Source organism: Rhinichthys klamathensis, unplaced genomic scaffold, assembly GCF_029890125.1.
Source record: "Rhinichthys klamathensis goyatoka isolate OS25496 unplaced genomic scaffold, OSU_Roscu_1.1 h1tg000115l_1, whole genome shotgun sequence".
Taxonomy (NCBI): Eukaryota; Metazoa; Chordata; class Actinopteri; order Cypriniformes; family Leuciscidae; genus Rhinichthys; species Rhinichthys klamathensis.
Window position 1 is genome coordinate 2,625,556 of NW_026606652.1, and position 22,388 is coordinate 2,647,943.

A 22,388-nucleotide genomic window follows, 5' to 3' on the forward strand; every position below is an offset into this window, starting at 1 on the left:
ATGTATTTGTGGCCAGTAAAGCAATCATTAACATGTTACACAGCACATCTGCTATGGCTACCATTTGAAATTTGCATTCGTTTTTTTTTTTTTGCAACACCTCTAAATGTAACCATGTTTAACTACTCTTGACACTTGCAGAACATAATGACTCACTGCTGTTCAAAAGTTGGAGTCGGTAAGATTTTTTTTAAAAGAAATTGATACTTTTTTTCATCAAGGACATAATAAATTGATCAAAAGTAAAGACATTTATAAAGTTAAGAAAGATATTTAGTTTCAAATAAGTTCTTTGGAACATTATATTCATCAAAGAACCATTAAGAAAAACATAAGTTTCCACCAAAATATAATGCAGCACAGATGTTTACATAATACTTATAAATGTTTCTTGAGCAGCAGATCAGCATATTAGAATGATTTCTGAAGTATCAGGTGAAACTGCAGACTGGAGTAATGATGCTGAAAGTTCAGCTTTGCAATCAGGAATAAATGACATTGTAAAATGTATTTAAATAAAAAGCAGGAGTAATATTTCAGAATATTACTGTTTCTACAGTATTGTCAAAACAGTTTTTTTTTTAAATATTAGAAACATTTGAATGGCCTTAAATAAATAAAAGTGGACTCACATGAAAAACCTTTTCCTTAATTGCTTTTGCAGACTAACTTTTATATTGAAAACAGACCTGCCTTGCTTCGCAGCCTCACATCACATTATTGTGGATTTATTTTAAATGGGAAGAGCACACGCAGTGTAGTGCATCTGCATGGCAGACCAGTTTACCTTTTAATTTTGTGTGCTATGCAGCTAAATTCCTGTGGGACGAGAACTTCCTGTTTATTTTTCTTTTTTTTTTTCTTTAGATAGATGTTGACTGCTTAGATATAGTTTAATACCATTAAACAATCTCAGGTTCCCAGGCAGGAGCTGAGGAAATTAAAACAATTCAAGAAAATCTGAATCTGCATGTGATTTGTCAATTCTCTGTCTTGAAACAGACAGAAGTAGGCTACAAAGAAAAGATGTTCAAAGTTTTCACTGACCAACTTAATTGTATTTTGGAAATATAAACAAAAGATGGCTGGGACACACTCCAAAAAAGTTGGGAGAGTTCAACTTTTTAATCATTTGGGAATTGAGGATACTAATTGTTGCAGTTTTGCAAGTGGAATATTTACCCAATCGCGTGCCAGATACAAGACAGCTGCTCAACAGTCCGTGGACGTCGTCTGATTCTCCTTTTCACGATGGGACATACATTTTCAATAAGAGACAGATCTGGACTGCAGGCAGACAGCGGTTGACGTGTGTTTAAGTGACAACAGTTTTCCAAAGTACACCCGAGCCCACGTGGCTATTTTTAACACTAGCATGATGGTTTCTCAATGACATCTGAGGGCTCAAAGGGTCACGCACATTAACCCTCGTGCACTGTTCGATTTCTGTGTACACCCTTTATGGAGCGGGTCAAATTGACCCTAATTGGATTCAATATAATTCCTCAAAAATCACACTAACAAAGATTCAGGTACAAACTGTAAACTTTTAATATCAACATTTGTCCATTTTTTAAAACCGTTTTGTTTTGACAGAATTTGAAAATAAACAGTAGGCCTACCTTTTTTTGCATATACATTTTTTTTTTTACGTTTTCATTTATTTATTTTTACATTTTAGGCTTAGAACATCAACTGAACAATTAAATTTGGCTGTATAATGAAAATAATGTTTGAAAATCCTACATAAAAGGTTTGGTTAAAAGCTAGGTATTTCAGATATCTTGAATATAGAAACGAGAGCTTATTTTACTATCTGTGTCTGACAAAGATTTTCATCTGTAATTGGCAATTAATTCTGAGCACCGTGATTTAGCTTTTTCAAGTGTGTTTGGTTAGGGTTAGAGCACTTTTAGATACACTTGCACTTTAGAACTGGAGTTGAAGTGTCCTTACATACAATAAATAAATGTTTTTATTTTGTGTCTGTACAGTTGCTTTTGAATCGCTGCCTATGAGGGTCAAATTGACCCGCGAACATAATAGTTTATTTGTTTGTATATGTCAAAACACATCAGCATGTTGAAACTTTGTTCATGATGATAAATGAGAAAAAGTCACAAACTATCAAGAAAAAAAATCATAGGTTAACCAGTATTTCCAACAACTAGAAAATCTAAACGGGTCAAATTGACCCGCAACATACAGTAACACACACAAAAAAAAAATCAATAAAAAACAAGTTTTCTTGCCTTTCCCTACACGGACTGAGATTTCTTTTATTATGTTACATGCAATACCTATACTTTGCAATCTTGCATGATTGAGAAATGTGATTTTTGTATTGTTTGACAATTCTCTCATGTAATATGGCACAAAGTGGTGAGGTTGGTGAGCCATGACCCATCTTTGCTCGCAAAGACCAAGATTCTCCTTTTATACCCAATCACGATACCCTCACCTATTACCAGTTCACCTGCTATGTGGACTGTTTCAAAAGAATTTAACTTGAATATTCTGTAATGTTTTCACTTCATGCATCTGTCCCAACTTTTTTGGAGTGTGTTGCAGCCATTAAATTCAAAATTGGTTTATATTTACAAAATACATTGAAATAAAATATATATTTTTTGTACTTTTGTCAGTTAAGTAAAGGTTCAAGAGAATTAACAAATCACAGATTCATGATTTTACTGTATTTTACAAATTTTCTGGAATTGGGGCTATAAATTGTTGGCAAACTAGCATGAAAGATGTCTTTAATATGGTGGTAGTTATGGGTATACCCTGGAGAAAAAAAAATTATGCTAAGTATACTTGCCAGACTAATTAAGTGTGTTAATGATTAGTTAACTTAAGTGTGCTATTTTGAAACAATTCATTTTGTACTAAGTATATTTTAGTTGTAGTTAAATTGTAGTAAAGCATAACTTTAAGTGTATTTATTATACTTTTGAGTAATAAATTGGACCAACTTCAAGTATACTTAGTATGCCATGTGTAGGGACTTATTACATGCTTGATTAGTGATATTAAAGTGTACTTTATTTGTGTTACAAGTACATTACAAATTCATTACGAGTGTCTTCATTTTATAAAGATATTTTTGGCGTTATCGCCTTTTATTGGGATAGGAGTAGGACAGTCGCTACACAGGAAGTGAGGTGGCAGATGGGAGAGAGAGAGAGAGAGAGAGAGAGGAGGGACGGGATCAGGAAAGGTCCACGAGCCGAGACTCGAACTCGGGTCTCCCGAAGCACATGTCGGTGCACTTGCCCACGAGGCTTTCGTGGTGTGTTATAGTTGAGTAAAAAGTGCTCATTAATACCTTTGGCTTATTCCAAATACTTTGTCTTCAATAACAAATGTACATTATTAGACAAATAAAACTTAGCTATACTTTGTACAAAATACTATTGTATATACTATAATGTATTTTGAAAGTATACTTTCAATGCATTGTTAGAATGATCATTTCCAGCACACAGTTTAAATATACCTAAAATATATTTTTAATAAAGTGCAAATAAATACACCTTTAAAAACATAAACTGAATTTTCACTTCAAATATATTTTTACTAAAGTGCAATTATTTTAAAGTGTGTTAAAAGTTGTATTGAGAAAATAGGTTAAATCATGATGCTAATACTTTCACTAGGGTAAAGATACACTGTAAAAAAAAGATTGTAATTTATCTGTAAAAGACCAAAAATGCGACAGTAAAAACCTGTTAATTGGTTAAAAGTAAGTTCCCATAAAAATAAATATTTATTTTTAATATACATTCTCAGAAGTCCTTGCATGTGTGACACTTCACATTTTTTTGGTGTTCAATTTTATTAATTATGGTTCTTCTTAGTTTTTTGTTTTCAGTTATGTACATTAGAGTTTTATGGTACATCTTATGTTTTTAAATGAATTATTGTATTGTCATGTACAGTATGTTACCACGATGGTGTTTAGCATTTGTGTGCATGACACTTTTGATATATTAGTATTTACCTAAGCTTGGTGGAAAAGCTATTTGTGATTTATTTGTGATTATACGATTCATCACGTGTCTTTCACTTTACCACACCAGTGTTATTACCATGTTTTAAGTTTTAAACTGTAAAATGTACAGGTTGTTCTGCATGTTTACATTTTCACTGTATTTCGACTGAATTATTCTGGCAAGCAAACAGTTTTTATTTTCTGTAAAAAAACCCAGCTTTTTTTCAGGATTAGGAAGTAAAAGCTTTAAAGGCAAACATCTACAGAGTCTGGTGTGTTGTGCAATGTCATTCACCTGTACCTTCACAGCTCACACAATTGTGGTTTTCACTTTTTGCACTGGTTAGAGTTAAAATTCAAATCATTTTTCCCCATTTTCTCTGACCATTCTTTGAAATAGGATTTGTGAGGTGACGGTGGTTCCCATTAATTGGCCAAGCTCAACAAATATCACTTCATCAATCTGTTCTCGCTGTTTAGCAGTGTCGACATTTCAAATCTCCTGAGCCGTTTCAGGTCGCACTGAACGTCAGGGCGAGGAGAACGTTGTTGAGAATTAGTTTGGACACAGGTGTCAGCTGTGGTGACTGCAAGTTTCTCCTCCAGAAATGACTTCAGTGTTGATCTCCAGCTTACATCATGCTCTGAAAAACAAAATTAAGAACTTGTTCAAAGTTAATTGGGTGAATCTGCTCTGATTTTTATTGTCTTTACTTTCATTTTTGCAGAGCAGGTAAATATGTTTTTGTAAGTCAACATTAAACAAAATTAAGTTGCTTAATGTGCACTGTTCATTTTTTAATTAAATGAATGCTAAAAGGTTATTTTAAGATCAATTTAGTCAGGCTGTATATTGTATTATTTTAAGTGTTTCCTTGGAAACATGATTTAAAAGACTTGGATTTGTTGCGCGCCCTGTTGTTTTAAGTGACTTTTATTGAGTGACTGCTTTACACTGGGGACATAAACACTGAAAGGTTATTGGTAATATGGATAAATGGTGCGAGAGGAAACACTCAGGCTTACTTCCTACTGTTTCATGTAGTTCTCTACATACACAGAATCCACGCATTAATCACCATTCTCAGCAGGTACTCCCTTAATTACAGGAAACAACCTGTTGCGAGCTAAAGAGGTTTTCTGAAAGTGAACTGAATTCATACGTTAACAGGCTCAGGGCATGATCTAAAAAAAAATCTGCAATTTTATGGAAATACTCCTGGCTTATGTAAAAATGAAAGATGCTAGTCACTGTTTGGGGTTTTTCAGATCACTATTAAATAATATAATGTAAATATTTAAATGTGAAGTTCCTTTAGTGCACATTTGAGGCACCTTCAAAAGATGCCCAGAGGTTCTCTGAATGGTTTAGCCAGAGTAAAAATGTAAGGAAACCTAAATGGTGCCTCAAGCATCTTTTAATTTTTACAGTCTGAGAGGAGATATTGAAAAGTATTAATATGCCAAAACAATATGTTTGGGGGGTCAAGTATTTCATTTACCTCACTTGAACTGTAAACACTCAACTCAAAATAATGAATTGGTTCAGGATAACTTAAATTAAAATAATTAGTTCAATCAAATGAACTTTTATAAGTATTTAGAACTTTCTTTTTCTTTTGAGTTCACAAAACTGACACATTTTACTTAATCTGAACCTGTTTCTTTTAATTTAGACAAACTTAAATTTAACTGAAATTGGGCTGGGATTTCTATTTCCCAGCATGCTGTGTCATGACACTCGAAGGGGAGAATAAATGCTAAAATTAAGTGCTATATGATGAACAGTTGTTCATTGTTATTTCATGTTAACTAATGTAGTTAACTAATGTTAACAAATGAAACCTTATTGTAAAGTGTTACCGTTTTTTGTGCAAGACCAATGTTAAGTGGGAGATTTAGTAGTGTTTATTGTTTAGCTAATTTAGAAGAGTTTCTGCTATGTTTTTTTTTTTTTGTAGGGTTACCATCATGGTGAAGAGTGGAGCATGAGCTTGGTTTGAGAACAATCTTCTATATTGTTGTACTTATTGCTATGCTATGCTAATGCTATCAAAGCATTGTGTTACATCCTTCTGAACACAAAATACGCGTGATTAACAACAACATGGTCTTCTTACTGATGAAAGAAAAACAATAGCCAAGCCTCACCTACAAGCGAGTGTTTTGATACCATTCCATCACATGAAAACCGATGCTTCCCACCAGTGCATAAGTGGAAAAATATCTCGCAATATGTTCAAAAAGGAAATCTGTTTGAAAAAGGCAATCTCACATTTCAGCAGGGTGCATACTGTCGCATGATCAGGATTCGGCTCTCCCTCTGCTTTTGGGGAGGAGCTGCTCTGAGACGCTGTGTTTGCAGAGCTCTGGTGAGGGGTTAAGAGGGGAGATACAACATTAGGCTCAAACCTGGTCTGGACTTGGACAGATACTCAACCTCCATGCAGTGCCAGGAGCTCCTCGTCCAGGGCCTGAGTTTGGGGATGATCCTGGGTGGGGTAATGCACTTTATATGTCTCAGGAAATCTCACGCTGCCTATGGCCGCTACGTGGACACCTCGGGCAACTCCATGATGGTGCCCGCAAGGCTAGCCTGGTTCCTCCAGGAGCTTCCCGCTCTCTTGGTGCCCCTGCTTTTGATGCTGATCACGGATGGAAATCCCAGCACTGGGAAACACCTGATGCTCTGGACCTTCTGCTTGCATTACTTCCAAAGGTAAGCTGTGTGCCTGATGGGACAAACATTTTTACAAACAATTTTACAACATTAATGAAAGATCACTAGTATAAAATGCAGATATTATAGGTGACTGCATATAAATCTTAGCAAATTTATAATGTCATTGGCATGTCGTCAGAGAGATTTTGCTTTTTTCACTTCACTTTTTTTTTTTTGGTATATGCAAAAGTTCAGTTACGCCATTTCACAAACCTGTATGTATTAACTCACCCAGAACAAATTAGGGAAAAATAACCCTTAATCCGAAGACAAAAGGGAACGGACTGGGTGGAATGTTCTGGATTCCTGCTTCTTTAACAATCATGCTGTGCTGACAATTATGAAGGCTGCGGAAATGTAACATAATATTTGATTTGAGTAATTAACTGAATCAAAAGCAGGTGAATGACGTGAGCAATGCTTAATGCACTATAGGCAGATGACCTATCATACAAATAACATTCTGGTTTCCAGGAGCTGCATCTACTCTCTGCTGACCAAAGGGCGGCCGTATCCGTTCAACATCATGCTGTTAGGGATGGTGTTTTGCTCTATTAATGGCTTCCTGCAGGCACACTATCTGCTGCATTGTGCTACATATAACACCACATGGTTTTCTGATGCCTGTTTGCTAGCCGGTAATACTCGTTTACTGAAATAATTATAATAAAATTGTGTGCTTATCAAAATTATATATATATATCAATATTTTTTGCTTATTGTATTATCATTAATTAAAAAAAATTAAAAAATACTTCAGATAAATTGCTTGTTAATATTTATATAAAATTGTACGTTTATTAAACAAATTTTTAAACTGTATTTCTCTAGGCCTGATCATATTTTTCATAGGAATGGGAGTCAATATTCACAGTGACCACATTCTTCGCAGCCTGAGAAAACCTGGAGAAATTACCTATAAAATCCCGAGAGGTATTTGAGGGTCTTTTTAATGTTAGCAACACTCATCATTCACTGTCTTTATTTCTGTCTCTGTAAGCAAACTGCAATTAGCTTCACTGAATGAATGCTGAAGTGATTTATGTGTTTATTTTATCTGCAGGCGGCTTATTTGAGTACGTGTCTGGTGCAAATTTCTTTGGGGAGATAGTACAGTGGCTGGGCTACGCGGTTGCTACGTGGTCCTTACCCACATTTGCTTTTGCTTTTTTCACAATTTGCTTCATTGGCCCAAGAGCCTATCACCATCACAGGTAAGTAAACCAAAATTCACAAATCACTCACAGAATTATTAAACTGTACGTCTTCAACATGATTTCAATGGTATTTGATTGATTTAGAAAACTACATGTGGTTTCTCTAATGTGTTCCAGGTTCTATCATGAGAAGTTCAAAGATTTCCCCAGATCAAGAAGATCTCTCATACCCTTCATCTTCTGAGCAGACAAATGTAGTTGCGTTCTGACAGAAATAAATAATTCATCTTTTTAATTGCTACAGTGTACACCTGTCCTTTTGGTTTGTTTTCATTGCCTGATTTAGCATACAGTAAGTGGGAATTATTGGCACAAATAGGAACATTTATGACTTGAATATGTTACCAGATTGTGTGTAATGGTTTTGACTTCCTCTATGATAAAGGATTTATTATATAAAAAGGACACTTTACTACAACTTTCTCTTTTTTATTATTTCTACAGTTTGTTATTGCAGTTATTTGTGTGTTACTGTGTGTAACTTTTAGATTGCTTCCTCTATTCCAGCTTAATATGTAGAGACAACTGTAAGTTGGTTGATTTCCAGAAAAAAGTGTAAACTGTATGACTCTGTGGTGCTATTAAAACATGAACATCTCAGCCATTCAAGACAATTGCATGATTTTGTGTTTATAGGATTATCTGTTTGCTGAACAATGACATGTTTGGTGTTTACACCAATTGTTGATTGCTAACAATCATAATTTTGGTGATGCTATGCATAATTTCACTTCATATTTAAAGAAGAAAATATAATGAACAGAAAAATGAAACCATAAGTGTTTTTTTGATAAAATGCTGTAAATCTAAAGTGGTTTAAGGTACACTATGGCCCTCTGTTGGTTAAACAACAAAACTGCATGCATTTTGCAGAAGAACATTGTTTGGTTGTGCTTCGGCTCTGCATGACTGTGCCAGGACTTTACAGTGAGACATGTTGTATGTGCTACAAAAAAGTAGGTCTGCGCGATGAATACAATTACCACACAGTTTTGCATTTGTGTGAGACAGAGATGCTGGTATGTCTGAAGCGAGTTTGTTGTGTGCTTGTTTGTGTGTTTGGTTAATCTATGATTCTCCAATATTTTACTAGCGGTGGTTGTCAATCACAGGCATGTCTGTTGAAAAGAATGGCCAATCAGAGGTGATAACTGTAGGTTTTCGTGTAAGTGAGCTCAGGCTTGCTTTCTGTAGGCTATATAATCATTTAAAGCTGCATTCCGTAACTTTTTTGGGTTAAAAATGATTTTGAGCAAGTACATAACCAGCCAGTGTTCAAAACTATCTGCTTGCCGTCGCTCGATTTAAAACGGTAAGCTTGTAATAATGTTTTTAATTCCAGTGGTACTGGTGGATTTCCGCGGGAGATTCGAGCATGTCTTTGCGTCATTACATCACATCTGTACACATAAAGAAGGAGTCTCGGCTAGTAGGCTATATTGCGTGTGAGGATGTTGGAGGTGGAGATTTATAGCCTTTTCTCACACTTGATATAATTTAACTTATCAATTTGATGGCGGATCCAGAAAGGTTCAAACGACAATCACCAGTGACAACTGATTCCCCCGTTGTAAAATGCAAAAGACTTCGTTCGGACTTCGGAGTGGCTACAGAAAAAAAGAGACTGCAAAAACAAGGATAAATATCGGAAGGGCATTAAATGTAGTCACGCAATGCTGATGTTGTTAACATTAACAATTTGAGAAGAAAGTATAATTTGCACGGTTTGACGTGATATGATAAGCGATCGTTAGATTTAATCAGCGCGATTTACTGCAATGCTTTTTTCCCCTTAGTTGGTCAGAATAAAAGTGGATGTTACTTACTTGTTCAGATGAAATTTTCCGGTGAAAATTCTTATGTTGGTCATACTTCCAAAAAGAATAATCTGTGATTCTGAATGCCAGTATCGACACCGGCGCGGTGACTGACAGCCGCCCATTCTCCTCAAAACATTGAATTCATCCGCGCTGTGCCGTGCCGAGGCACAACTCACGTAAAGTTGATAATTCTGCGAATAACTGCAATTGCAGATTTCGAACAGAGATGGCGACAAAGAGGAAAAACTACGGACTGCAGCTTTAATAATTTGAAAAAGGTTTTGTTTGCCATGCAGAGGACCAACGCCCACATATACTGCAAACTTTTAGAAGTGACAGAGGCATTTAATACGGGAAAGAATCTGCGAAATTCTTCATTAAACCAAATTGATACGACTGAAAGTGATAAAGTAGCAACAGACGGAAAATGAGCTAATGAGTGGTCCTCTGCAGCTATCTACTGGTTGTAGTGGTACTTTTGTCATTTTCATTTTGAAAGTGTTTGTTTTCCCGTTAAAGAGGCCATCGCGGCTCCCCTGTGTCCGTCCCGCGGATGGAAGTCGAGTTCTCTGCGTTCTAAGCCAAGTAGGACTACACCCCACATCGCCGAGAAGGCACACATTTCGGCTGGACACAAAGCATCTTCCCTTCATACAATGGTGATCCTGCAGGTGTTTCAAACTAGACTCCTGAAGTCCCTGGACGAGGAAGTCCCGGACCTGGAGTCATTTCGCAAGCTGTGCACAGCAGTAGATCTCGCCCAAGGAGTCAGGCGCAGCATGGGCAACCTGGTAGTGCTGCAGCGGCATGTGTTGCTCACGCTCACAGAATTGTGTGACTCAGACAAATCAACGCTGCTTGACGCCCCAGTGAACCCCTAAGGCCTATTTGATGACGCCGTAAGGGTTTTCTCAGAGAAGTTTGCGGAGGCGCAAAAACAGTCTAAAATGATTACCCACTTCCCTCCCAAGCGCGCAATGCTACCCTTCAGGCAAGTTCACGGTCATTTGGAGCAGTGGGCAGCCCTTCCACTCAAAGCATGCTCCATGATCCTGAGCCGCAGATGCGTCAGAGACCAAACAAGAAGTGTTAACTGGAAACTGGCGCAAAGCCAGTTCCCCGCCAGTCCAGGCGCCCAGCGGACCAGAAGAGTTCCTAAAGGTCCAGTTCGGAGGAAGAGAGCGATGTCCGTGGAGGGAGCCAGACTGCCTTCCAAGAGAGCACGATTCTTCTCACCGTTCCCCCTGTGAGTTGCAGTGAGTGCAGAGAAATGTTTGAATGTTGTTTTACCACTGCTAAACACAAAAAGAAACATACCTCAATATCGGAGCTCTTTTCCTCCTCACCACTGGAAGAGTCATTAAAACGTTTGCGTCTCCGATCACCACAGTGGTGTTTCGTTCTTGAATGATCAAGGTTGAGGTCATTTTCAGCGCAGTGGCCAGCCCCTCCGCTCCAAGCATGCTCCATGATCCTGAGCGGACTCACAATTCTGATATCATAAATCCCAATTGCGACTTTAGAAATCACGCAATTGTGAGAAAAAAAAGTCAGAATTGCAAGATGTAAACTCCCAATTGTGAGAAAAAACACCTCAGAATTGTGAGATAAAAAGTCGCAATTATCTTTTAATTTTTTTTATTCCTTGTCAGAAACAAGTTTCTGTATTTAATAGCCAAATCAACAGCAGTAATGCTTATACTGGAAAGGATCTGAAATCAAAGACTACACCTAGTGTGGGGAACTACACGTATACAAAACACACTAGTTGTTCTTGCTTGCAATATATAATTTCCTAGAGTAGATAGTTCTATGTAGTAATTTAATCTAGCAGATGTTGTTACCCTTTCAGTCACTGCACTAATTACAGGAACATTACCCCATAAGCTACCAAAGGTACAATGAAGATGACGTAAGCAGGACCTTTTGCCACACCCAAGTACTTCTTAGTAACCACAAAACTTTATTTTGCTTAATTTAAAAGTTTGCAGATTTGGCCGTTTGAATATTTGCAAAAAGTGCAGGTTCACTGACACTAGCAGCATCAAATAAGACTTATAACTCTCTGTGTTCTTCATATTTTGGTTTTGGAGGTAAATGTATATTTAACGTGTACTTTGCCACATGGAGTTATGAAGAAAAATGAAGTCTCGGAAAAATATTTGATTATAAAATATATCAAACCTAGAATCTTTATTTAAGCACAGTTCATTCATCATAATTCAATTGATATCCTTTATTATATATTTTACATCAAGAACAAAATTAGCCATCTCGACCGCCACATTCAAAGCATTGAGCTTGGCAGAAAACGAGTCTAATATTCTGGGCCGATTGTCAGTGTTTTCCAGGAAAACAGGAGACACAGTGTGGCACGCTGTATTTAGTGGGGTCTTCTCCAAGTCGGATCTGTCTTCCACCAGACCACAGCCACAGGTTTGCCTAGCACTGGTTTGGGGGTAGATATCTGGGACCCATCGGTGAGCATATGTCAGGTCAATGAGACAGTCCTGCCCGTCATGCTCTAAGGAAAGAGCCACAGCGTGCAGAGAGCTACAGAATGCCTTGACTGCCATGATAAACTCAGAGTGAGAGACTCCCAGAGCTGCAGCTGTTGTTGTGGCTGTGGACTGATTCTGTAAAGTAAAATGACAAAACATTTAATATAGCAGCAAGCAGAAATTACAGGGCACACACCAATAGAGTCAAAACCTGGAAGACTAATTCACCAGTGGTTCCCTTGACATTTTCCTATGTGTTTATAATGAGGTTTTTCAATTTACGAGTAAAATAAAGTCTGTGGTAAACCTAAGTTGACGATACTTGGACGTTTTGTTTTACAGCGTAAATTACACACATTCTTATCTAGTAACTTGTTAGAAACAAGTCTTTAAAAAAATAAAAAAAACATAACAGCTTTAAAATTCACGTTTTCGATATGGGTGTGTTAAATTTATGTTAGAGTTTTTGAAGAATAGAGAAAGTCTTTGCAATGCATTTCCTAATTATATATTTAATACTCTTGGAGGCATAGACATAGACTTTTTGTTGAAATGCAGTTTCAGGCCAGTTTTCACAGACAAGCCCTGCTAGCATGGAAATTGGTGTATTTAAGCACAATTTTTTTCACAACACAATTATTTCATATTGAATAACAAAGACGTACTATATAAAAACAAATCACTATTCTATCATACTTGGTTCAATGAAGGGATTATATTAGTAAGACAGTTGTTTAATTCCAATGGATATCTGTTATCATATACTGAAGTTCTACAAAAATTTCAATTATCAGTTAAACCAAGAGAGTTTGCTATTGTTCTTGAGGCGATTCCAAAGAGTGTGATGTTACTCTTAAATAACTCTAATTGAGTGGAAATCAACATGGATGATCTTTGTGGTAACATTTTCATTGATGATGCTAATGTTTTAAAACAAAAATGTAGCAATAAGGATATAAGAAATGCTCTTTGTTCTGTGTCTTTTCCTGCAGCAAGATTCTTTTGGTCTGCTTTATTTGGTAATATTTCTTGGGTCAAAGCATGGAAATTGCCAAATAAGTTTTGTGTTAATAACAAAATTAAGGAAGTGTCTTACAAAATACTTCACAGAATTTATCCTGCTAAGCATGTTTTGGAAAGATTTAAGCTTAATATTTCATATACCTGTGAATTTTGTGCACTAGAAAAAGAAACTATTTTGCATACGTTTTTTTGACTATGTACTCAAGATTATTTTGGAAAGATTTAGAAACCTTTAATAGTAGAAAACTGAAGTGTATGATAGAAATGTGTGTATTTGATGTGCTTTTTTATGCAAAGAAAGACAATTTGTAAAGAACAACATTATTATGGAGTTATTTATTTATTTTTGTTGGGAAAATACCACATGAAAAGCAGTGGGCTGGCTCAATGCAAACCAAATTTTTCACATTTTAAAAATGACTTTAAATTATATGTAAATCTTTTGGAACAAACAAAAAAGTGCTGAAAACATGTAATGCTTTGAAAGCACTGAATTTTATGCAAATTTTTTTTTTTTTTTTTTTTTCTGGCAGCTAATGTTAATGTGATAATACGAATATGTAATACCTCTTGTTGGTATTGAATTAATAAAAAAATAAATAAAAAATAAAAGTTGAGCAGATTTGTTTGCTCATAGCTCCCCTAGTGGTCATTTTAAGTAGGTATGAGTAGATTTGCCACTAATTAATAACAAATATTAAACATTAAAATAGGTTAAATTGGCATCTTCTAATTTTGTGAGAACTTGTCTGAATATGAACTGAGCTAGTTTTTGTGAAGATTCATAAAACCTTGTCAAATCTTTGAATAACTTTTGACCAGCATGGCCTCAAAATTAACAAAGAAAAGTGGTAAATGTCTGTACACTCCAAAAAAATGTTATTACAACCAAGAACAATGTTTCAACCAGTTTGGTCTTCATAACGTATTTCATCAGGTTGTAATAATATTTTTTATTTATTTATGTTTGTATGTTCACACCAATTTATCATCTTCTCTCTTTTTTTTTTTGCTAAAAAAAGTAGAATTTAAAAGTAGAATATATTTAATTTCATAATTCACAGTATGACCAGTATGACCAGTATGACTGTATAGGCGATATGACCAAATTTTTATTTCACGATATAGTTATTATTTTATTATTTTATGTCATTTCTGTTATTAAAAATAAGAAAATTACAAACAATAGGACAAATACAATATAACAAAAACATGACTTAAATTAAGTTTTTAAAGTACAATAGATTTATTTAACGTACTAAGAATTACTACAGAAATGTAAAAATCAAATGTAAAAATAAAATATTGCATAGTCTTCATTGTTTGAATTAAATATAAATGTATTCTTTCTTATTAAAGCTAAAACTAAGTTATTCAGTCAAGAGCAGCATGTTATTTTCTCTTTTGTTTGATTCACATTAATGACAGAGCAGCAGGTAGGTATATTAGACTGCTGTCACTTTAAGACCAAACGCACGGGATCCATTATACTGATACACATCCAATTTACACCCAACTGTTTACTTTCACTGGAGACATAACCGGCTGTGTTTACATGAATACTCTACATGATGGGCATTTTGACATTATAGCGTGTGTATTTGACCATTCAAGCACAATAAGACGTGAAATTTGGGATCACATATCGAGAGACGTGGCTTTCTGTGCACGCGTTTACGCTGTGTGTCAGTCAGGGCGAGCATCGCATTCTTTTTTTGGTACTGCTTATTGTGCTTAACACTTTTTAACATCGATGCACGATCTGAGAGAGGCATGTATATTTACATACTGCAATATAGCTAAATCTCTAACAACAGACATTTTATACCGTGGTAACGATATACATCGTCATTCCGCCCAGCCCTAATTCACAGTCAAGAAATGCATAATCCATGCATCTTTTCATAACATTTTGACTAGTAAAACTTAGTCATCTAGTAATTAATATTGTAGAAATGCAACTGAATGTGATGTGTAACTCAGTGGAACAGAATACCATGTGTGTGATGTGGGTGGCCAGCAGTGTCTCTGTGCAGCCTCCTCCAAGCAGGGCGTAGGGCTCCCTCAGAGTCAGTCGCAACACATGTTCTGCTCTCTGGCATGTCATCTGTCCAACAAATGAAACAAATGTTCATCATATGAGAGAAGGGAAAGAGGGGATTCATGCAATAAGTTTGAATAAATAAATGTGAGTCCAGTAAATCTAGAAAAAGTCATTTGGAAAACTGGAACTTAAAAATACAAGGAACAAAATAAATAGCTTGGAGAACTGAGAGGGAAGAATGCACCCAAAATAAACCTTACTGAATTGTACGGCACAACCAGAGATTATTAGCAGAGCGGGGCAATAGATTGAACCTTCATAAAATACACTATATTGCCAAAAGTATTGGGACACCCCTCCAAATCATTGAATTCAGGTGTTCCAATCACTTCCATGGCCACAGTTGTATAAAATCAAGCACATAGGCATGCAGACTGCTTGTCTGCTTCTACAAACATTTGTGAAAGAATGGGTTGCTCCTAGCCTGGCTAACGTCAGACCACGTCTCATTGACATTGAGACGTGGTCTGGGAACCACATGTTCATTTTCTCGTATTTGAGGCGTGGTTTACGAATGCCCAGAGCCGTTTATTGTGTGCTACGAATGTCTATCAAATGCGCCTGTACGTAGCTCATAGCCAATCGTTTCAATTATACCAGATGACGTATGTAGAGCGAAAGAAATTAGACGAGGAAGAAGACGATGGGTCAGAGATTTATTTGCGTTCTAAACTACTTAGAACAATATCTAAGGCTGCATCGAAAGGTAACTTCGCGTCTGCTGCCATGTTTGATCCATAGGTATATAAACAAACTGCTTCGGTGTGTCGCATAGACGTCGTCATCGTCTTGCTGCTCCCTCTCCATTCTGTGATTGGTCCCCTCGCTGAGGCGAAAATTTGATCCATGGTATCCAGACTGCCTAGCAGCGTGAATAAAATCGAGCTGCGCAAAGGCAGTATGGGGAAACCCAGGCTAGGTCACTCCCAGGAGCTCAGTGAATTCAAGCGTGGTACTGTGATAGGTTGCCACCTGTGCAATAAGTCCATTTGTGAAATTCCCTCACTACTAAATATTCCACGGTCAACTCAGTCATGAAGAGGTAGGTCCCGTAAAACCACAGAGCGGGGCCAGCGCATGCTGAGGTGCATAGTGCGAAGAAGTCGCCAACTTTCTGCAGAGTCAATAGCTACAGACCTCCAAACTTCGTGTGCCCTTCAGAATAGCTCAAGAACTGCGTAGAGAGCTTCATGGAATGGGTTTCCATGCCAGAGCCGCTGCATCCAAGCCTTACATCCCCAAGTGCAATGCAAAGCGTCGGATGCAGTGGTGTAAAGCACACCGCCACTGCACTCTAGAGCAGTTGAGATGTGTTCTCTGGAGTGACCAATCACGCTTCTCTGTCTGGCAATCCGATGGACGAGTCTGGGTTTGGCGGTTGCCAGGAGAACGGTACTTGCCTGACTGCATTGAGCCAAGTGTAAAATTTGGTGGAGGAGGGATTATGGTGTGGGGTTGTTTTTCAGGGGTTGGGCCTTAGTTCCAGTGAAAGGAACTCTTCAGCATGCCAAGATATTTTGGACAATTACATGCTCCCAACTTTGTGGGAACAGTTTGGGGATGGCCCCTTCCTGTTCCAACATGACTGCGCACCAGTGCACAAAGCAAGGACCATAAAGACATAGATGAGCGAGTTTGGTGTGGAGGAACTTGACTGGGCTCTACCTCAACCCGATAGAACACCTTTGGAATGAATTAGAGCGGAGAATGCGAGCCAGTGCCCGGTTGCATAAAGCACCTTAAGTTTTTCCCTTAAGTATGAGACTTAAGGCGTGATTTCCCCTCAGCTAAGGGAATGACTTAAGGATGTTGCATATAATCCCTTAAACAGTTCTCTTAGGTAAGGGAAACCATTGAGTGTTTCACGACAGCGGCAGGTTTTGCCGTTATAAAATTCTATTGCTGGCATGGACACGTTATTTGTTAATACAGATAGCAGTAAGTTTCACAGAAAACAGCATAACATCGATAAGGAAAACAAAAAAGAAAATCAAATATGAAAAAGGACCAGACGAGACAGAAACTCAAATTGATAGTTTAGTCAAAATTGAAAATTCTGTCATCACCCTAACCTAGGCCTATATGTCGGACTAAACCCATAAGACTTTCATTCGTCTTTAGAAACAAATAAAGATATTTTTAATATTCGCCTATTATTTCTGTCCATTTATTGAAAGACGTAAAAGCAATCCATATGATTCAGGCTGTTTCGGAAGATCAAACGGGCGCGCAAGCGCAAGAACCAATGAGGTTTGCTCTTGCACATGACGTACACACGTTTGAGCTTCCGTTAACTATATAAGATGTGCTTTATGTGTTTATATGTGAAAAAACAGCAAAATGAAAATTTGTTTATCATATAAAGTGGCTGATCGCATCTCGTTAGAAGAATAGGATTGAACCTGCTCGCTCCGTGTAACACTGAAGGCCTGTTCACACCGGGATGAATTTTGCGCGCGTTATTCGCCGACGTTTAACGCCTCGTCTAACGCCTATGTGAGTGTGCACACCGACGCGAAAAACGCCACGCGTAAAAGCGTCATTTTTAAAAAAACGCCTCGGGTTCGTTTTTTTGGTTTGACGCGCCGCGTCAAAAACTATCCGACCAATGAGATTGGTGCTTTTGCTCATGTGTCTGGAGCTTCTGAAGTTACAGTAAAACACAACTTGGGGACGCTCAAACTCAAAACGGTCTTGCCGAGCACACAAACGTAACGGCGAAGAAGATGCGCCAAGTAGCGTCTACACCATAGATATCCATAATAAAGGCTAGATGTCTCGTCCGCGCTGCTGGCCAATGGCCTTTATTATGGATATCTATGGTCTACACTGCCGGGAAGAAATAAGACGAGGAAGATGCAAGGCGAGATGAATGTAGAGCTGCTGGTCTCGTTGGTGTCTGAACATAAAGAACTATGACAAACGCGACAGCGACTACAAAATAGGACTATTTCTGTTTTACATTAAGCGCCATCTAATGTCAGGGAATGAATTTGCATGTTCACTCGGCTCAACGTCAGCGAAAATCGCTTGGGTGTGAACACAAAAAATGCGTTGAAAAACGCTGACGAATAATGCGCGCCGATCTTCGTTCCGGTGTGTACGAGCCTTTAAGTTTAAGGGAAACCTAAGGGCGTTCTTAAGGAAAATTACACTTAAGGTGCTTTATGCAACCGGCCTTCTCGTCCAACATCAATGCCTGACCTCACAAATGCGCTTCTAGAAGAATGGTCAAAAATTCCCATAAACACACTCCTAAACCTTGTGAAAAGCCTTCCCAGAAGAGTTGAAGCTGTTATGCCTGCAAAGGGTGGGCCAACTCCATATTAAACCCTACAGATCAGGAATGGGATGTCATTTAAGCTCATGTGCATGTAAAGGCAGATGTCCCAAAACTTTTGGCAATATAGTGTATCTGTGATGATTTGACTGCCGATATAAAAATGCGCATTGTGAATATAGCGATGATTTTAATGCAGCTTTTAATTGGCATTATATTTCCTAAAGATCCTTTTTTGTCTCATGACTTGGGATAATGAGAGCATTAAAACAGATGTTTTTAAACACATCTAAGACAGATGTTTTCATTAGCTTGATTCAATTTGGTAAATTGCTTCAAACTGTGAGTTTAAATTAATTGGTATAAAAACTGTTATTGGTGCATTTAAATTAAAATAATTAAAATGACTAAATGAACATAAAAATCTTGACTTTAACATGTTGGACGAACCTTCAGTTCTTCAAGCATAGTTTCATTTCTGTGGCAAAGTACCAAGGTGCTAATTGCAGCATCTTCAGAAGGAAGAAGATGGAGCAGCTCTCTGGATCCACATGACTGGAAACAGAATCCTCTAACCAGTCCGTAAGCTTCAGCCGGGACTGGAGAGCAAGGAGAAGCAACAGCCCGAGCACCTGAAATTAAAATAAAATGAAGCCTCTAAGAATGTAGCATGACATTTCTTTTCAATACTATTGTATTGCACAATGATGTTATAATGATGTATATATACATATACTGTATATATATATATATATATATATATATATATATATCACCATTGTTGGGTGTAACTAAGTTACTAAGTAATTAAGTTACTCATTACTAAGTAATTACTGAAATTTAATTACCTTTCCCTGGAAAAAGTAAAATAAGGGATTACTCTTAATTTTTCTGTAATTTAATTACATTTACTTCTGATGTAATTGCATTAAATACAGTACAGACTACAATTTTTATATCAAACAATACTGGATTTAACATCAACATTTTACGTCTAATTATAAAATGTATGTTTTTAATTTAACCTTATCACTTTAAATACTTTGGTCAGTTCAATAATAATTTATGCAATTTATTTTTAAAGAATTAAAAGAGCAGTTTCATGTCTATCCTTGTATTGTTCAACCGGTCGAGGTTGATATTGGATTTGTAATGCAATACTTTTAAGAGAGTGATTAATACAGTAATATAATTACACTGGTGAAGATGTAATTAGTAGCTAGTAGTTAATTACTTTTAAAGTAACTTACCCAACACTGATTATAGCCTATAAATAATTCAAAGAAGGCATGGCTTTAAATAATAAAAATCATAAGTAAATACATACCCTACAGTTGAAAAGTACATTTAAAACAGGAATATTGTGAAATATCATTACATTTTAGAATAGCTATTTTCTATTTTTTTTATCATATTTTAAAATGTAATTTATGTCTATGATGGCAAAGCTGAATTTTCAGCATCATTACTCCAGTCTTCAGTGTCACATGATTCTTCAGAAATCATTCTAATATGCTGATTTGTTGCTCAAGAAAAAGTTCTTATTGTTGAAAACAGGTGTGCTGCTTAATATTTGTTTAAAAATGTTGACATTTTTTCAGGATTAAAGTACAAAAAGACAGGCATTTAAAATAGAAACATTTTTTTTTACATTAAAATTGTTTGTCACTTTAGACAATTTAATGCGTCTTTGCTGAATAAGTAAGAACGCTAAGTAGAAATTGTGTTTATTTTCTTAAGAAATTAGTTTTAAAATACGTTTTTTAACATGCGATGTATTTCCATCAAAAAACTTCTTCATTGAATGTTGTTTTATTCAGAAAAAATTATTAGTTTTTAAATATACAGTCAGAGTTGGAAATACAACTTGAAACTATATTAAACAATTTAGAAAACAGCTATAAATTCATATTCAATTCTATAAATATTCAAAAATATCTACCTGATATCTGGATAAACGGCTCCATTAGGGCAAGTCCAAGCCTCTCTATCACCACCACTCCATGTTCCCTGAAGTAGTGCTGAAGGACTGGATGTACTACTTTCTGACAAGCAAATAAGCTCACTTTGTCCTTAACAACTTGTTCCCCAAGCTTCAAGAGCTGCTGAAGGAGATCAAGCTCTAGGTCCACTCCCCTATGGATCTCCAATGTTACATCTCCAACCTCAGACATATCACCTGACAGTGATGCACTGAAAACCACCACTTTAAATGGACCAGATCCCAGTCTCTTGAGATCTGCAGGTTGAAGCATCTCAGGGACATCCACCAGCAGTCCAGGGAAAACAGAAGAATCGCTCACCGGTTGGCCCTCAATGCCGATGGTAACTGTCCTTCCAAAGCAGGCCACATCAGGAGAGTTGCAAGGGATTGAATACAGAAAGGCCTGTGCGATCAGTGAACTGATATGCTGTGTCTCCCTGCTATTCAACATGCAGGCTGGTTTGCTGGTGATCATGCTGCGGGCCAGGGCAACGAGTGAGTCACAGCTGCTGAAGTCTACAGAGACCTTACAACCACAAGAGTCTCCTTTAAGATACAGGTTGCATTCTTCCACAAGATGTTTGTATGACTTGGCTGCCACAACTGTTCTTAGGTTATATTTTTGAGTATTTTCAATAAGTCTCAGCATGAAAATCCCCATAAACAGCCCACAGTCACTGTAACGTGCGGTGTGATGTTGAACAGAAGTTGAGATCAGTTTGAGAAGCGGCTCAGACATATCTACTCGCTTGAGCAGCGCTGTAGAGGTTGAAGTGGTCAAGACGTGACCCCCAACATTGTTGTGTATTTGTTTCAGTCTGCCAGTAGGTCCATAGGCAGTACTGAGTATATTTCTCAAAAGAGCTATCTTTTGGCAGATGTTACTGTCTGAAAGTGGTTCATCTGTGCACATAGCAGGTTTCTTCTTACAAATGCGAGACATACTGTGGTACTGGTTTCATTCAGAGAAATTCACAGAAGATTATCAATACAGGTCAGTTGCTTTGTAATAACACTTAGAACTTAATAGATCACATGTGTAATAGTACAATATAATGATTTTATGTAATGATTGATCAATATTGTAGTATAATATCTTTGATTTAAACCAACATCAAGATTTTAGGTTAACATGTATATTAAAGCATACATGAGAGTGTATATTTAAGGTAAACGTTTCTCTTAGTTTTCCGACCTTTTTACCTTTAATAGTTCATTTTAAATGGCCATGTGGCGTGACTAATTCTTTTATAAATAGTAGTCCGGAGACAAATAATATGAGGTCATAAAAACTGCTTACGTAGTTACAAAACAATTAGTAAAATGCTGTTTTGGAGTTAAGCAAGTATTTTACGTCGACAACCTATTAACATTATCATAGTAAAATGACTTGATGGCATTAACTTATAGAATTATTTCATATGACAACTCTTGTTGCTGATTTGTAAATAAAAATAAACTCAATAGCTTATAAAACGCGAGGAGACGTGTACAATTTACTTTACGAGGCTCGTACATTCCCCAATGTTAAGCTTATTGTTCAACGACCAAACCAAAACATAAGAAAGAAAAACCAAACCGTACGACATTAGCCAAGCAGCAGATTGTGTTTACGTCTTACAACCATAGGGCTTACAACACATGCTCTTATGTGGTAACCAAACATGCCAGTTAAAAAAGTATTTAACAACAGAAACCAATAAAACAACCATTGGCTTTTACATCGCCAACATTACGCATTCA

At 36.8% G+C, this 22,388-nt stretch overlaps 2 protein-coding genes across 3 annotated transcripts; one reads left to right on the top strand and one right to left on the bottom strand.

Annotated features, from left to right (window-relative positions):
- The first annotated feature begins 6,129 nt into the window (after nt 1–6,129).
- On the top strand, nt 6,130–8,341 carry srd5a2b (steroid-5-alpha-reductase, alpha polypeptide 2b). The gene is made up of 5 exons (XM_056254880.1): nt 6,130–6,713; nt 7,191–7,354; nt 7,548–7,649; nt 7,780–7,930; nt 8,051–8,341. The coding sequence occupies exons 1-5, from the start codon at nt 6,439–6,441 to the stop codon at nt 8,115–8,117; spliced, it is 759 nt and encodes a 252-aa protein (XP_056110855.1). The 5' UTR covers nt 6,130–6,438; the 3' UTR covers nt 8,118–8,341.
- Nucleotides 8,342–11,925: 3,584 nt separating this feature from the next.
- On the bottom strand, nt 11,926–22,270 carry mkks (MKKS centrosomal shuttling protein). 2 transcript variants are annotated; one of them, XM_056255009.1, is made up of 5 exons: nt 22,230–22,270; nt 20,604–21,589; nt 19,112–19,293; nt 15,274–15,384; nt 11,926–12,389 (listed from the first exon to the last, which is right to left on the bottom strand). In XM_056255009.1, exons 1-5 carry the CDS (start codon nt 22,232–22,234, stop codon nt 11,976–11,978), a joined length of 1,698 nt encoding a protein of 565 aa, XP_056110984.1. In that variant the 5' UTR covers nt 22,235–22,270; the 3' UTR covers nt 11,926–11,975. The 2 variants fall into 2 exon arrangements, with proteins under 2 accessions (XP_056110984.1, XP_056110986.1); XM_056255011.1 differs by having other exon boundaries at nt 20,604–21,548; nt 22,230–22,260.
- Between the last annotated feature and the right edge of the window lie 118 nt (nt 22,271–22,388).